The 15,699-nt window shown below is 40.7% G+C and overlaps 2 protein-coding genes across 3 annotated transcripts in view; both read right to left on the minus strand.

Moving 5' to 3' along the window:
• naa15b (N-alpha-acetyltransferase 15, NatA auxiliary subunit b) overlaps positions 1–3,407 on the minus strand; it is a 17,473-nt gene extending 14,066 nt beyond the window's left edge. Inside the window, exon 1 of the mRNA XM_015030380.1 lies at positions 3,222–3,407. Within this exon, the coding sequence (XP_014885866.1) occupies positions 3,222–3,275 (54 nt within the window). The 5' untranslated portion in view covers positions 3,276–3,407. The remainder of the gene's footprint in view (positions 1–3,221) is intronic.
• Positions 3,408–7,714: 4,307 nt separating this feature from the next.
• The window catches only part of maml3 (mastermind-like transcriptional coactivator 3), a 116,748-nt gene continuing 108,763 nt past the window's right edge, over positions 7,715–15,699 (minus strand). For both annotated transcript variants that reach the window (XM_015030383.1, XM_015030384.1), the window contains exons 5-6: positions 14,509–14,587; positions 7,715–11,718 (exon numbers count right to left, since the gene is read on the minus strand). In XM_015030383.1, coding sequence (XP_014885869.1) covers positions 10,631–11,718; positions 14,509–14,587 — 1,167 coding nt within the window. In that variant the 3' untranslated portion in view covers positions 7,715–10,630. The remainder of the gene's footprint in view (positions 11,719–14,508; positions 14,588–15,699) is intronic.

Raw genomic sequence — 15,699 nt, forward strand, 5'->3', positions numbered from 1 at the left:
TGGCAGCTACCATTATTTCTCTTTTTGACTAGCTCTTTCTGTGTCCTGATTAAGGCTGCACAAGTTCGTAGGGCTGTAGTGATACAATAATCTCACGATATGATACACAATATTCTGCCCACAATACAATATATATTGCGATATTCAGCAAACGATACAATTCAATACACCTTTGCGATTTTCTGAAAGATTTTAGAGGGACAGAGTGATTTTGGTGACATTTTGTGACTGTTATAGAGTTGGATTGAATTCATTTAACTGAAAACTGATTAAAATCATGTCCATGGACACAGACTTAAAGTCGACAGCTGGACAAAATGAATCAAAGAAGTGGTGAGAAAACATGTTTCTTTTAATTGGAACAGTGCAAACTGTAGCTTACATGCATTTGTAAAGTAAATAAAGTGCACCAAGTAGCCTGCTCTGAATAGTTTACCTTTTTCACCTTGACACTTAACATCTGAAGGAATCACTCTAAGCCTGATGACCTAATCACTCTCCTGGTAAAGCAAGCAGTGAGTGAGCAAGGTGACAGTTGGATGTTACGATACTTGCAGATGAATATCGATTTTTTTCTAAGAAAGAAAATATCGATATATATCGCAAAATCGATAGTTACACTGCCCTAGTTCCAAACTGGTCAGTACTGAAAAGTAAATAAAAATGTATACGAGTTTGGCCAATAGAAAATTTCTCAGAACATTCTTAATTACTTAATATAGAAAAGATGTCTTGAAACAACTAGATAATTTTGCAGGTGCTCTTAGAGGCCTTGACATTCCTGGGTTTTAAAGGAAGGTCATTCTGTGACACATGACAGATGTGCAATGCGGCAGCTCAGGGTTTGAGGTGCCGCACAGCCAATTGTCTGCTATGTTTGGCTGAACAGTTGAAACAGAAAAGTTTAGAAATCAGCCACCAGAGCTTGTTGGCTAGTCATGCTACGTCACCTCTGCTCCACAACCCAAAGCTTTAATGTTGATTCATTGTGATCACCTTTATATTGTGCACAACATAAATACTATAATGCTGTGCCTTTCTTAACCAAATTGTAATTTTGTTTCACATAGATGTGCAAAGTCGAAAGATAAAAGCTAACCTGCAACAGTTAAAGCAGCCAACAGACTTGGCTGCTCTACAAGTGGAAAAGCTTTAAAAAAAATAAACACAACACCCTGATAGTGAAACATCCTACTTTTAACACAAACCAATTCTATATGTTCTAAAACTTATTCTACAAGCATCCTATTCATCCAATATTATGCTGCAGATTCACTTTGGGAAATTAGGAATAAAGTATTTCTCTGTGCACTCCTAACAAGAGCTGGCGAAGAACCCAAGAGGAAAACCAAACCCAGATTTTACATTATTTTTTTAAAAAGAGAAATACGATTGTCTGATTTCTCTTTTTTTTTTTTCTGCAATACTCTTAATGCTGCTAAAGTCACACTGATGTTTATTTGACAAACTGGCACACAAATAACTGTAACATCTTTTTTTTTAGGGGGGGGGGACATACTGGACACGCCATTAGCCCTGCACCACAGCAGGAAATCATGAGATTCATAATATTATTGTTGACTGTATTGTAGTAGCATTAATACACTGACACATTTGCAATAACTTGTGCAGAACCATGTAGTTAGTATATCGTCCAGTTTCATAAAGATTATTATATTAATGAAGAAGAACTATTCTGCTCATTTCAACCCTTCACCCCGTTGTATTTCAGCCTTCATAAATATTTTTTAAGGATGTGAAATCTGAGCCGTTTCCCACCCAAAGTTTCATACAGACCAGTCGCTAATTCATAGCTGCGAGGGGGGAATTATGTACCGCTTTGACAGCTGATGATTTAAAGTAATAGTTTTACAATTTGTCAGCTGTAGCTATTTGAGATCATAGGCACCAATAAATAAGTCTTAGCAGGTTGTTTAGAGTCACTTTCAGACTATAACATTTAACTTAATTAATTGTATGGGAAATTTGAACACTTCTTATTAAGCACTTAATGACCAAAATAGTAAGACCGAGTCAAAATTGTCAATTTTACGACCAATAATAGCTTTAATACCACACAACACCACAATGCCATGTGCAGAAGTGATTAGTTTGAAAATTCAAGTGCAGATTACAGTCTTTTTTTTTATATATATATGCAGCCCGTTGTAGACCTGCTGACTGGTAGCGGTCTGCTAAATGAGGTCAACATCCTCTGGCTCCCTACAGAGCCACCGGCTCTCAAAACAATCATGTTTATCTGAACCGGATAATGGTGATTTACCTGCACACACTGGTTCCTGGAAAGTATGTCGCTACTGTACAAGTACAATAATATACACAACACAAATCGTGGTAGAAGTATAAAGCAGTCCCTTCGGTGAGAATATGATCAAACCGAGGCAAAGCTTGATTAGTAATTTTGTGCCACACCTGTCAGCGTGCAGACAAGTTCACAGCGAGGCTACAGGCAGATGCATACATGGAGCACAGGGATGGATGAACAGGCCTAAATCCGCTACAAACACGGTGACACGCTCACACCGCTCCTGGCTGTGCTTTTCCTCCGTGCAAAAAAAAAAATAGCACAACCCCAATCTGCCCTGATCTAATCGCGAGCAGCAGCTGCAACAGCGCTAAAAAAGACTTTAATCAACACTAACTGACAGACCGCTTACCCCAGCTAGCGAGGCTGACTAGCTTTAGCCGATTAGAAACCCCGAAATTTCCCGAAAACTTTAGGGCAGCCCTAGTTTCTAATGTATGACATATAACAGATGGCGTGCCCGTCTGTATTCGATAAAAACTGAAAAGGCAAACGCCACATTACATTCAGAAATGAGCCATTAGGTGAGAAAGTGGAAGCTAACTTGGAGGCTAACGTGTGGCTAGGGAGTTAGCTTACATGGAGGCTGTTTGTTGTGACAAACGGCGGGGCCTGACGCTAGCTGACTGTCAACTGTGCATAATATCAGCCACACAACTGCACTATTCGCAGTGGTTTAATATAAACAACAAGGTTTTTCAGAACAGTCATAATATCACTGCCAGCAGTTAACGCAGAGCAGTGACAGCGCATATTAAGGCCCAGGCTAGCTAGCGAGCTAACTTACTCAATGATGACATTTTGGTATCATGCTGAAGCGGCTGTCAGCTCACTGATGATCAAACCCCAAAAGTCGGCTGCTGGTGACCGGGCGGCCCTTTAACGAATAACTCACCAAAATCCTCTTGAAGAGAGCGTTCTCCTTCGGCGGTAAAGTAACCGTGGGCATCGTTGCAGTCGGAATCGACCTCAGCACATGTAGCTAAAGTTAGCCCGGGTAGTCCAGATGAGTTGAGCGCCGTTAACCCTGCTTTTCCTGCTTCAGCAGCCACTCTCTGCTCGATTGCTCCGTTTTCTCTTCTCATTCATTTCCTCCTCACGTGCTGACGGAGGAGCCGAGATTTAACATGTTTAGGGAATGTTTAGGTAAGGTCAAAGTGTCCAGATTAAGGTCAGTTATCGTTCAAAATGTAAATAATAAAGTTTAAATGGATCGATTTATTTTTACTATTAATGGAGTAATCATTCTATTACACAGTTTCAGATTAAACTTTGAAAGTTTGGTAACATTTCAAATAAACGAATGACGTAGAAAAACAGAAAAATCTAGAAAAAGTGTAATTAAAGTAAATAAAACACATTAAGATAATAATAAAAAAATAAAAGTAAAAAACACAGAAAAAGTCAGATTACATTCAATATTTTAATTTTCAATTCCTCTCACTCTCTCTCTATTATAACATTATATGAATATGGACAGAAGAAATGAATAAATGTTAAATGTAAAGAAAGTCAAAAATCCAATGCCAAAAAATATGTATTTACTAATAATACATATTAGTAAATATGTATTATTATTATTTAATTACTATCATAATTATGACAAATTATGATTTATCATAATCATAATTATGATACAAATGTTGCAATTAAGGTAAAATTAAAAAACAAAAAAGAGCTGAGCAAAGATTTAGCTTTTTTTCTATTACATTATTTATCATAAATCCTAAGGTTCAAATCACAATGTCTTATTACATCACAAAGCGTCAGGTAAAAAATCTCTTCTTGTGAAGTAGGCCTAGTACTCCATGTGAGATTTTTTTTCAATACCAATAAGTAGCACATAGTTTTGAAGTGGAAGAAATTGAGACATTTTTTTTTACATCTGTATGCAGCGCCCTTTACTCTGATACAACCAAATACAGTCCAGTTTAATAAACTGTCTTCAGAGGTCAAGTAATTGGTCACTGTCCTGTGAAGGCCTCCGAGGTTTGTTCAAGAAGTGAACATGGCACTGCAGAATTTTGTATTAACCAGGTCTACACATTAATTATGCCGACAGATTTAAAAGCCACTAGAGGGCGCCATACTAACGTATACAAGGTCAAACGACACGGCCGCTCCACTTCTCGCACATTTTTCAAGCGCTGTACTTCTTTATGTGAAGAAGGCAGGCAGAGTTTTAGACGTGTGATCTAATCTGTGTATGTTTACATTTATATCTAGATATTGAACAAAATTGCTTTGTATGCAGAGCAGTGATGTGACTGGCTGAAACAAATGGAGAATAAAGTTATTGTTAGAGAATTAAAAATGAGCGTGTTGTGTGTCCTCGTTCGTGGGACCGTGCAGGCTTTACTCTGCCGTTATCTGGTGGCCTCCTGCTCCTCCACCACCACAATGGCTCCTGCACCACATTCATCAAGTTGACACCAGACACACACACACACACACTTTTTCCCTCTATCACTCCACACCACCACATCCTCTGTTCCCTCTGTCCCCTGTCTCTCCTCTCCACATTTCTTCAGCACCATTTCATTACCTTATTACCTTCGGAGGGGAGTGAATCATCCTTTAAACTCATCTCCTTCTTTGTGACACATCATTTGTTGATCTGATTGGTGTCATAAATGTCCCTGCAGAGCGTGCTCAAAGATGGTGTTTGTGTGTGTGCAAACCTGTGACTACACAATAAGGGCTGCACAGTATATTGAATAGGAGTTGTAATTGCAATGCCAGTGCATGCAGAATTGCAATCGCTGCTTGGATGTTTTGTTTGGTAGGATGCGATATTTCTAGTGTCATACATCTACACTCTGTATACTGATAGGTTAATTGACCAGTTAGAAGACCAAGAAACACAGCAGACAGTTCAGGGATAGAGTCGTAAAGAAGTTCAAGGCGGAAAACAATGTCTCAAGCTTTGAACATCTTCCTGAGCATGTACGGATTTTGTCCCTGAAACTGCAGCTTCCTCCAGGAGTCCGCAGACATGACTTTTAGGTTACCTGGTGTCTCTACATTGCCTTTTTTGTGTGTGCACGGTTGTTTGTCTGCTGTGTTGTAGTGTGATGGACTGGCAACCTCTCCATGGTGGACCTCATCCTCTTGCTCAGTGACCGGTGGAGACAGGCACCAGCTCCATCACTACTCCACAAGGACAAGTGGGTACAGACAATGGACGGATGGAGTTTTTAACAAACTTGGCTGCATCCGTCTTCTAAGCTAAATTTAAATCACATTTACCAATTTAACATGAATTGCTACCTAACTTACCAGATGGACCAGGGTTGTGTCTAGACAGAAATCTTTATAGCAAACTCATTTTAGATTCACCTTTCATGGATTTTGTTACTTTGCAGCCTTTCGTAAAGACACTTCCTGATCGTCTTTTCTTCACTCAGAAAAGACGAAACCCCATTATTTTTAAATGGGGTGTGGGGATCATGGTTACGTGTTTATTGCAGAACTGTTACCGAAAAAAAAAGGGTTCGAGATGGAGCTTTTTGGCAGCAAACTGATTGCTGTTCGGAATAAGCTCCATTCATGTCCAAGGCTAAAACTGAGATGACGATCCTCCTGGTCACGACCACATTCTTCAGAAAAGACACCATCGCTGAGAAAACTGAAACTGAAGTGAAACCATCAAAAATTTAATGTTTTAAATTGAACAGATATCTAATAAATTGTTGACTCAAAGGTCAACAACCAGATTTAGGTGAAGAAAATCCCAATGCTTGTGCTTCCACAGCTGCTTGGATTTTCCACACCCCTTAGCATCACCTCAGTTTCCCTCTTTCTAGAGATTTCAAGTTGAGCTCTGAGTTGTAGCAAACCTCTCCAGCTGGAGCTTCTCTCCTCCACCGACATCACACCCCATCTTCTTCTTATCCCTCCCGTCATCCTTCATCCTTCCTCTTCTTTTTTTTTTTTATCTGTCCAAGGTGGTGCCGCTACTAAGCATGAGTAATGATGCTGTCATCTCCGTGAGTCTCCATTTATCAATGTCAAACAGGAGCACGAGAGTTTGGTGGTTGTGTGCGCGGTGATGTTGGTGGGTGGGGGGGTAGAGGGTGGACGGAAAAACATGGCAACTGGGGAAATGCAAGGAGGTAAAGGTGTAGCAGCAATACGAGGGGAAGAGGTGGAGGTTTATGGCCAAGATGAGGAGGATGAAGAAAGAGGTGTGGCAGATTGGGGGGAGGAGAGTGTTTGAAAGGAGCTGGGTTTAACAAGGATACTCCGTTACAGCATAAGGGCTTCATGTCTGTTGAGGCCAATGCAGAGCCAGAGACCCACCATGCTATTGTCAGGCAGAATCAAAGCTTGATTCCTTTGCAGGTATAATTATAATTATGCAAATCAGAGTGACAGTTCATTACAGTGATAGTTAAGTCTCATTGTGCATTTGTCTCCAGATCCTGAAACCAAAAAGATTTTCTGCAAACACAGGAAGTACTCAATCCAGTTATCATTGTAGCGGTGATGATCCAAGTGACAATCCAAACACCTGCATCCATTCTGCTAATTAGGATACAAAAGACTCTCCGGATATAGTTTGTTGGTAGTGATGCTATGTTTTAGGCAAACAAGACAGCAAGGTTTGAAAAACAGATCCATCTTGAATGCTGAGGAAAGGTAGATTTTAAGAAGTTTGTCATTTAACTTGATGTACAGGAACTATACAGAAAACCCTTGAAGACTGTCATGTAACTGTAGTGTGATTTTGCATGTGCATAACCCTTTTAGGCCGTTAGTCTAAAAGAGGCAAGACCCCGAACAAACAGCTGAACAGTTTTTATCCCAGGTCTGTCTAAATGAGCAAATGCAGCTGAATTATCGATAAATACTGACCAGCTGAGCTACCCTGACGTACAATACTACCACCTTTAATATTTTATATTTGTAACAATGTTTGATGCATTGTGTGATCACCTCTTTCAGCAAAACAAATTTTGCTGTTAAAATGTTAGCTCAGAATGTAGAACAGATAATTTTTCCACATGCTGGTCATTATGGACCCCAGTTTCTTTTGTAGTTATGTAATTTTAATTCCTGAGTTTTGTATTTGGAGTGTTATATATATATATATATACACACCCCTCCGTTAAGTACAGCAGAGGAGCAGTGATGCTGTGGGCCTGTTTCTCTTTTTAAAGACACTGGAAATCTTTTTGTATTGCATATCAACTGTTTGACAATTGCTTATTTTAAATAAAAATGGAGTGAAATGAACATATGATTCCTTTAAAGAAGAGTGAGGACAAAAGTGTCAATATGTGGGGGAAAAAAATACGTGATTTCTGATAACACAAAGAACGACTGCAGATACCTAAAGATGTTGACAATTCAAAGGAACCCTATAAATAACAGAACATCAGTTTAATATGACCAGCGAGAACATTCTCTTTTTATTGTATCTTTTTGAAAAAACAAAAACAAAAAATCTTCTGTAATTCTCTTCTGTTAACATTTCAATATTCTGTACAAGATAAAAAGAAGTAAGCACTGCTTAAGAACAAAATCTCAAACTAAAAAAAAAATAGAGAGGAGGTTTACAATACAAATTAGTAGTAAGACATTGTCTGAAGTGCAATGGCATAGCTCAGATGGATTAAAAGTGAAACCGGAAAAGAAAAAATAAAAATACTTCTCTATTTTTCAACAAACAGTAAATTCTTTACAGAGTAGAGACTGTAATATCTGATGTATTTAAACCTGTAAAAACATATTTACAAATAGCCATCATCTTTTATATACTTTTTTCTCATAATCACATATATATGTCAGCACCAGTAAAAAAAACCCCCAAAATAAAATAAAATAAAATAAAAACAAAGAACATCAACAACAACCATTTTTGTTAAAATGTTGTCTACAGACTTGGTCCCAGTATTGTGATATTTGGAGGAAGCTTCTGTTCTCTGTCTGAAATCATTTCCAAACCAGATCTCAGAGCTCTCACTTCTAAAAAAGGACAAGACAGACACAGAGGGCCTTCAAACACCTTTCTCCTTCCACTTGGGCGTGGAACTGAAGTCCGAGCCTGCCTGGGCGCACGTCGGAGTTCTGGAAGAATGAAATTCCTTTTTTTTCTCTTTGTCCTGGAAAGCAGACTCGACAATCTGTGAGTTTAAAGCGCTGATGCGGGGTCTAAATTATTCAACCATTTTTTCCTTGACGAAAACTGGTCGAGTGCTACAACCCCGCAAACAAATCCGCATGTGACAACAACAAAAAAAAAATAGAGCCTCATTTGCAACGCTTACAGGACGACCGAGTTCTATTAAAGGGCTGGATTTCACGACGACGACAACAACCATAAGAACAGAAGGCTTTTTGGTTTTGTAGGTTACATCATTGTCCTAAAAACAGACACTCTTGTCTTTCACTGAATAATACAAAACATTTAGAGATGCAACATGTTGACAAGAACCACAGCAATAAAAACCTATGTTATATCTTTATGTTTACATTTCAGGGCTCAAGATGAGGCAGTCTGATGAAGGTGATGGTGAATGAAAGCATGAGCAGCTGACGTAAAGCCAACAGTTCCCTACAGGGAAGTAGAACCCACTGAGAGCCTTTATAGCTAAATATTGTTGGCCTGCAAGGCTAAAATCAACTTTTTGAGCAGTGGTTTGTGAACAAAAACAGGGCTGCTTGTGTTTTTTCCCCCCAATAGTGCAGCAGAGTTTCAGCTGTGGTGTAAAGCAGGGCTGATGGGAAGGCTGTGCTGCGACAGGAGGATGGACAGACATACTGCAGGCTATGGACAGAGCCTGCGATGATGTTAAGAGATAAAACAGGAATAAACTACACTGCCTTGCAAAGGTATTCATACTCCTCAATTTTTTTTTATTTTTACATTTCTTTCACATTATAGGCACAAACTTTAGACCATTTTACTGGGATTTTATGTGATGATCAACCAGCACGGCGATGCACATAACTGTAATTGGAAAAAAAAAAATATGATAAATTAATTTCACAAAATGAAAAAATATTCCATTTGTATTCACTACCACTTTATTGAGATACAGTGTAGTGATTTAGATCGGACATTTAAATTCACACTTAAATCCCATTTGGAATCCGTGGCAAGACTTTTTACAAACACCATCCCTCTGATGTAATGCCTGCCATACATTATTACAACATTTATTTGTGAACAATTTTGAAAACCCAGCCTACTTTCCCTTCCATTTCCCCAAATTTGCCTCACTTCGAGTTGGTTTATAATATAAAATCCATGTAAAAAAAATACATTAAAGTTTGGGACTGTAACATGACAAAATATGGAAAAGTTGAAGGAGTTTTGCAAGGCACTGCAGGTGAGCTTCTCTAGAAATTCCCCTCAAAACAAAATAAAGTCACTTGTGGTGTTTGAGTACATTCAGGGCCCAGCGATCATTTTTGGCTGATGTATGGGCTGCGGCTTGTGTCCCACAGACTGGTTCACACACGTGTCAGCGTCTTTGTTTGTTGTCACTGTGTATGCTGTGCTGTCTGTCCTATCCCACTCCTGTCCTTCGCTTTGTTCTCTTCACTCAAAACCATTATACAGTGCTACACAATGCAGGAAATGAAACAAACTCCCTCAAAAAAAAAAAAAAAGGAGAAATTATGGATGGGTTGCCTAGCAAAAAGCACAAGAGGCTAGCCTGTGCTTGTGTTGCACAATAGTGGAACATCATTTGCGATGTGCCCAATATAAACAGAGAAATGAGTGCTGTGAGTGATGAATGAGTCTCTGGAGGGAGAGTAGGGGTACAGATTTGGGTGAGAGTGTATGTATATATATGTGGGGGGAAACAGAGTTGAGAGTGGAAATGGGAGCTTTGAGAGGATAGAGCTGAGAGATCTGAAGCACTGAACAGGGTGTCACACAAATAAATTGTCGTCTTGAGAACGATATTGTCTTCCTCTTCATCAGCCTGCGGTTTGGGAAAAGCTTGGGTTCAAAGTTAAGCGGTGTAAACGGGAATCGCTGTCAAACACTAGATTGTAAGGAAAATTTACTCCAGGGGAGAAACGAGTGAAACTAACAAAACACACCTCCTAATTCTTATATTGTTTTTCAATAATATGCACAAGACGTGTGAGAGCTCCTTCCATTTCAAACACACACACACACACACGCACGCATACACACAGAAAACATAATACCAGAACTTATTTATAATCTCTCTCATGTTTTACAAAACAAAACATGCCAGTCTATGTCATGTCTTACTTTCTGTTGGACTTTCTCAGGTTATGTCCCAAAGTTGAGTTCATTCTGAAAATGTTCCCCATTGGCTATTGGTTCTGGAAAAGCTCGTCCATCCACCCGTCGCCCGAGTCCAGCTCCGCCCCCGATCCGTCACCCAAACCAAAGGCTCCCCCTCCTGAGGGCCCGCCCCCGTACCCATAGGATGACATGTCCTGATTGGCTGTCCTTTGGTAGCCCTGTGGCTGACCCCCAACTGCAACTCCTCCTGGTCCATAGGGTCCACCTCCTCCTCCCCCTATTCCTGGGCCTCCTGGACCCGGCCCAAAAGCCCCCATCCCAGACATCCCCTGGGCCATCATCCCTTGGCTAATCCCCTGGTTCATGACCATGGGTCGGGGCTGATTGGTCCTCGGCTGATTGCCCATGTGAGGGCGCATCATTGGGCTGCCCATACTTGCAGCCGGGTTGCCCACTCTGGGGTCCATTCCTTGGCCAGCCTGTCCAGAACCTGGAAAGTGTTGCTTGGTCATACGTGGAGGTTGACCCGGCTGCATACCGTAAGCCTGGGAGGAGGTGAACCCCACCATATCTCCTCCTGCTCCTCCTGTAGTCCTTCCGACTCCTCCCCCCATGGCCTGTAGACCTTGTCCTTGCTGCTGTGGCCAGCCACCAGCTGCCATCCCAGCTCCACCTCCTCCGCCTCCTAGCATGCTTTGCAGTCTCTGAGACTGGGCTTTGGCGGGGCCTTTGAGGGGCTGCTGAGCTATGGAGTTCATTAACATCCCTTGCCCTCCATAAGCTCCAGCCCCGCCGCTCCCGGGGCCCCCGGGCATACCTCCGAGTCCAGGACCCGCACCCGCCTGCCGAGGAGGCCCTCCGGCAGGGTTGTGCTGTGGTGGAAGACCCATGGAGGCTTGGACGCTTTGGTTCTGGTGCTGCTGCTGGTGGATCATTTGGCTCATTGAAGGGTTGAGGCCATATAAGGCACCCTGGTTGGACCCCTGGGTGCCATAGGATAGTCCCATGTCGGCTTGAGGTCCCACTGGAACACCTTGACCCTGAACAGAATTCATCTGGACCATCTGCTGCTGGTTGTGCTGCTGCTGCTGGAGGAGACGAGAGGACCGCATATTTTGGAGCGATTGGCTTCTGGATGCCAGATCTTGTGGAGGACCTATGAATGGAAATTAAAGAGATGTTAGAACAATAAAAAAAGACAGACAAATGGGGATGGACAAAAAAATACAACAGATAGTCTACCCTGTAGAGAAGGTGGACCTCTAACTGTCCAGGACCATCAACCTCCAAACAGAAGTCCCACAAGGTTGGTGTATTTTGAGCCCCTTTACATCTACGACTTTGACTCCTCATAGTTTGAACAATCGTGAGACAGACTTCATGGAAGATGTGGAGGATACAGGTCAGAAGATACCAGAAAAAAAACCCCCAGTTCCTTCTGAATGTCAGAATAAAACAGAGAAGACGGTGGTGGACCACTGCAGAAAGAAGTCATTCCTACTCCAGTGGAAAAGATAAACAGTATCACACACCTGGATTCATCCTACATATGATCTCACCTGCTCTACTCGCATACTTTCTCAGGTCACAAGTGGATTTACCACCCAGTGACACTTAGCTACATGGCTGCTGTAAAAAGCATTCTGATCATCAGCATCACATCTTGGTCTCACTATTGTAACCAACAGGACCTACGGAGGGATCAAATCATTATAATGATCAAAGACGCTTCCCACCCCAGTAACCGTCTTTTTATTTATTTACTTCATCATTCAGGTGCAATATATCCACTGTTGATAAAAGACGACACTGAAAATTTGTGCTCAGCCAGCAATCTACCCACGACGACAGTCACGGTTGCTCATTTTTCCTTCCTGTTTATTCCTCAGCACATTTCCTGGGTTGCCTCTTGCGATTTCTAGTTTCATATTTTCCTTCCGTCTATCCTCCAGCCAAGGAATGATTCAGGGCATGTTTCACTGTGTGCTACGCATGCATAACAGAGCGTGTGACAAATGAAATCCTGAATCTCAAAAATATGTCCCGTCTACCTCGGTTCGCCAAAACATGGCACAGATAAAAACAGTTGAGCACCAGCAACTCATTTTCACAGTTAAAGTTATTAAAGCAGAACTGAAGGAGCCTGAGGAAGTGAAAATGGCTCTAAATCCTTTAATAGGCCCAATACTGACACCACTCCACTAATCCCTCTTCTTAAAGCGCAGACCTGAAATGTAACAGACGAGTGAGAACTTGATGGATAATGCAATCCAGGCTCATAAGTAGGAAGAAACTCATGAATGCTACCAGCTAAGACAATATGAGCAATACCACAATCAAAGTGGACTGGTTGGATGCTATATTTCAGAGGGTGTGCATAACAAGCTCCAATATAATATTTATAGCAATTGTATATGTATTTGGCCCGTGCAAGTCAGCTGAACTAGATGACGACTCTTTAAATTCTTCAGTTTTATCCATCAATTGTCTCACAGCTGAGTTCATAAATGGAGACATTATCCACATATTGATGCAACTTCTTGCCACCATCCCAAAGAAGCTGGAAATTTTCTGAATTGTTTACCAAATTTCTGAGGTCTACGTTTTCTGTGAACATTAGCACTTATTAATGATTTGTTTTATTCACGGCAACACTCACCAATCTCATCACATGCCACATGTTGTCCTAATACCGCACAGCTTTACTCTGGCTGCATATCTACAATAGTTTCATCTGGCATCATCTTCCTCTCCACCTTACCTTCCCAGACTTGCAGACAGACTAATGGCTATAAATGGCTTGAGTGTTGACTCCCCTCCTCCATCTCTCCATCATCCTCTCACCCACTCATCTTCACTCCTCCTCCATTCCCAACCTCAGGTTCTACCTACCAGGACCATCTACCTCTTCCTCTTGTTGCCAGTTCCCCAACCCCCATCCCTTTCTCCTCCACTCCCACTTCCCTCATCTCATCCATCTCACTGACTTCCCCAGAACTCTGGGGGATGCAGGACGGACAAGTTGCCTTGGTAACAGGCAGATCAGGATTTTTTTTTTTCCCAGAGAGAATGAGGCAGAAGAGAGGAGAAAGAGCAACTCAGAGATGACTGATATATATCTGACTGAGGCAGATAAAAGCGACAGGGACGGGTTTGACAGGAATATTTGGTCAGAGCTGCTTTTAGATTCTAACCCTTGAACTGACAAGAGATGCAGAAACAGTTTTGTGCTGGTTGTCTGTATTATATATTAACTTATTAGGCGAGCTACAGCTGGAGATACAATCAGTCACAACAGGACTCGTTTTCACATTTAGCATTTATCACCACAAACGTCAATGCATTTTATTTTTATTGTATGCAAGGGAGATGAATACAAAGCAGTAAGAAGTGGAAGGAAAATGACAATTTTCAAAAATATTTTGCAAACAAAAATCTTGAAAAGTAAGTTGTGCATTTGTATTCTCACTCCTTCAGTTTATACTTGTTTCAGAACTACCTTTTACTTTAATTACACCTGCAAATATTTGGGGTACGTCTCCACTGCAGTCAATTCTTTGTAAAATAGCCAAAGCTCAGTCTGATTGTCTGGGCAAATTCATTTTTAAATCTTCTCAAAGATTTTCAGCCAACTTTAAGTCTGAACTTTGACTAGGCCAGACCTTCACACGAATATGCTTTGAACTAAACCTCTGCATTGTAGCTCTGGACTGATATTTAGCATCGTCGTCTTGCCCAGTAAAAGTGTTTGTCAACAATGCGTCATTTTCCTTCAGTGTCACAAAAGTGCACTTCTCTTTGGTATTTCTGTGACATGAAATCCCATTAAATCACATTGAGGTTGTGGTTGTAATGTGATGAAATGTGAGGCGGAGCCTTGTAGACAAGACTGTCTGGCTGCCTGCTACCTTTTATGGAATGAACTCGGGTATTTTGTGTGTTTTACCTTGGTACTGATTGACTTGGGGGTATGGATTCCTTTGGCCCTGGCCCATCTGTCTGGGGAGATGCTGCTGCTGCTGGAGCTAAACACACACACACACAAATACAAATAATTATGAGCACATGTTAGAACTGCACAACCTTCTCTCAGGTCAGATAAATCTGCTTAGGACTTGATATCATCATGCAGCACCATTCATGAAAAAAAAATGAAGGGGAAAATGCAAATAAAACAAACTTTTACTTTAGCTATAAGATCAATTTAGAGTATGAACCAAAGATTATTTTTTTGTGAGCAAACACACTCTCTATTTACATTCTGAATACGCCGATACAGAGGCAATTAATAGCAAGTGTCCGTACCTGATATAGATCTGAATGAAAGTTCATGTAATGTTTTCCTAATATAATATTGACCTAGCAATTTAATTTTATTAGCAACTGAGTGAAGGAAGCATTTTGATTATAAAAATGTTTCTGAATGAAAGCCTGGGAGGGATTTCTGTAGCTTCACAGCAAAACATTAAACAGTTTTAATCTGGGATCAATTAAGCGCACATAAGGAAGGAAGACTTGTGATCCCCAGATATGCCCCAAAACTTAAATTTTAATCTGTACAGCAGAGATAAATTGCTTATATTAACACAATACCTGCTTAAAGATGATGACTTTACGTCATACGGTAGATGGCATTGTGCACAGGATTGGTTAAGGTATGTTTGCCGGTGGCCAAACAAAATTTGGCCTCTTCCTTTAAGATGCTGTGCTCTACACTGTAAGATGATTTTTTTCCCCAGGCATTTCAATACAGTTTATTGTTTATTTTTGATTTGATCTGCACTAATTTAATCCAGGGTAAACTACCAGGATATCCCCTTCCTCTATGCAAGACTGTGAAAATATAACATAATATAATTCAGCCAGATTGTAAGATTTTATTAAATCTGTCAGATCAACTCCAACCATCATCTCAATTCATTGAACTACCTTCTTAAAAATGACTACATCCACCTTCTTACAGCTAAGGAAATCTGAAAATTGGGTCCTTTTTTTTTTTTCTCCACGACAAAATACAAAATGTCTTTCAGAAACAAATATATGTGTAAATATATTTATATAGATGTGTTTTTGAGGCATTTGCCATAAAAGCCGAGCAACTCGGTGACACACTTTTGTTTCAAAATGAACTAGCAGA

This window comes from Poecilia latipinna, unplaced genomic scaffold (genome assembly GCF_001443285.1).
Source record: "Poecilia latipinna isolate Pla-1442-1.1 unplaced genomic scaffold, P_latipinna-1.0 Scaffold180, whole genome shotgun sequence".
NCBI classification, from domain to species: Eukaryota; Metazoa; Chordata; class Actinopteri; order Cyprinodontiformes; family Poeciliidae; genus Poecilia; species Poecilia latipinna.